The 1,298-nt window shown below is 36.4% G+C and overlaps 1 protein-coding gene across 1 annotated transcript in view; it reads left to right on the forward strand.

The window, feature by feature from the left end:
• Positions 1–1,176, forward strand: part of LOC107577233 (ubiquitin-like protein 1) — a 1,849-nt gene extending 673 nt beyond the window's left edge. The window contains exon 3 of the mRNA XM_016263333.1: positions 1,092–1,176. Coding sequence (XP_016118819.1) covers positions 1,092–1,156 — 65 coding nt within the window. The 3' untranslated portion in view covers positions 1,157–1,176. The remainder of the gene's footprint in view (positions 1–1,091) is intronic.
• Positions 1,177–1,298: the final 122 nt, after the last annotated feature.

Here is a 1,298-nt window from a genome sequence, read left to right on the forward strand (position 1 = left end):
TTTTCTAAGCAAAATAATGACCATTCACCAGTGTGAAAACGTGCTGTCTCATGATTCATACACAGGGATTTTATTGGGGTATTATTTTCACAGAGCGTTTGTGTGTAGCTGTTAGTGGATAGGTCAGTATAACCAAAGCCACTTTATGGAAAGCATCCAAGGTTAGCAACAAAAGAAAAAAAGAAGGAAAAAAAGTGTATCACAGTGGTAAACAGGGGAGGAGAGGAATGCTGAATAAACTGCTATTGTAAGAAAACAGCTTATCATTTATTGAATCGATGGTGTTTGCCATTAAATAATCCTCTTGGATCAATTTATTTTTAGAGGTTGCACTGAAAAAAATTCAGTTTTATAAGAATGTGATTGTTGCTGTGGGGAACCACCATCTGGGTGACCAGTGCCTAAATTCGTCAGCGCTTTTTTATTATTATTATTTAGCCTTAGTCCTTAGTTTTTTTTTCTTATTTATAGCAAAGCAGCCTTCAGATGTCGATGTTTGCTATTTCCAGCAATAATCTGACATTAATTCGATTCTTAACGGATGAATTAGCAGATGTTATTATTACTCCAGCACCTGCGTGACATTAACGGTGTTATAATCTGTGTAAACACAGATGTGCAATGAAGTTATTACAGTTTCAGAAACAGTTATTGTGGTTAAGCAGCGGGGTTATGTCATTGTACGAGAAATGCACCCCTTGTCAATAAACCATGCAGAATATGAACAGTGACATGAAAGCAGCATGGGAGCATAATTAAAATAAACAACCGATGATAATGAAATTATAACAACAACAAAAAAAGAAAAACATTCTAAATTCACAAACAGTTGCAGCAGTCCTCTGTCCCCTAACTCTAACCCTAAACCCCCCCCTCACAGAAACATGCACACATTAAGAGTTTCAAAGCCAACCACTGACTAGAGAGATCCAGGTCGGGCCAATTATTCTTTATTTTATTCTGTATTCTTATAAACTTTGCTTTGGCACTCGTGATTTTATATTGTTGCATATAATTATTGTATCATATTAAATCCTGCAATGGATGATTGTGTCTTTATGTTTCCTTTTGTGTGCGTGTTTTCTTTATAGGCCCATTGCATGATGAAGAGTTTCCCAGGATTCGGTTTATGGAACGCTTATCTTTCAGCCTGTAGATGTTTTGGATTAACTTGGACAAGGCTTAAGCTAGTCCCAGACATGTTTGAGCGGTCTCAAATTAAAATATCTTGCTCTGACGTGTCTTAAAATACATCAGTGTCATTGTTCTGTGTCAAGATGCACACCTGTAATGTTTTC

The sequence above is a fragment of the Sinocyclocheilus grahami genome, unplaced genomic scaffold (genome assembly GCF_001515645.1).
Source record: "Sinocyclocheilus grahami isolate Dianchi unplaced genomic scaffold, SAMN03320097.WGS_v1.1 scaffold5487.1, whole genome shotgun sequence".
Taxonomy (NCBI): domain Eukaryota; kingdom Metazoa; phylum Chordata; class Actinopteri; order Cypriniformes; family Cyprinidae; genus Sinocyclocheilus; species Sinocyclocheilus grahami.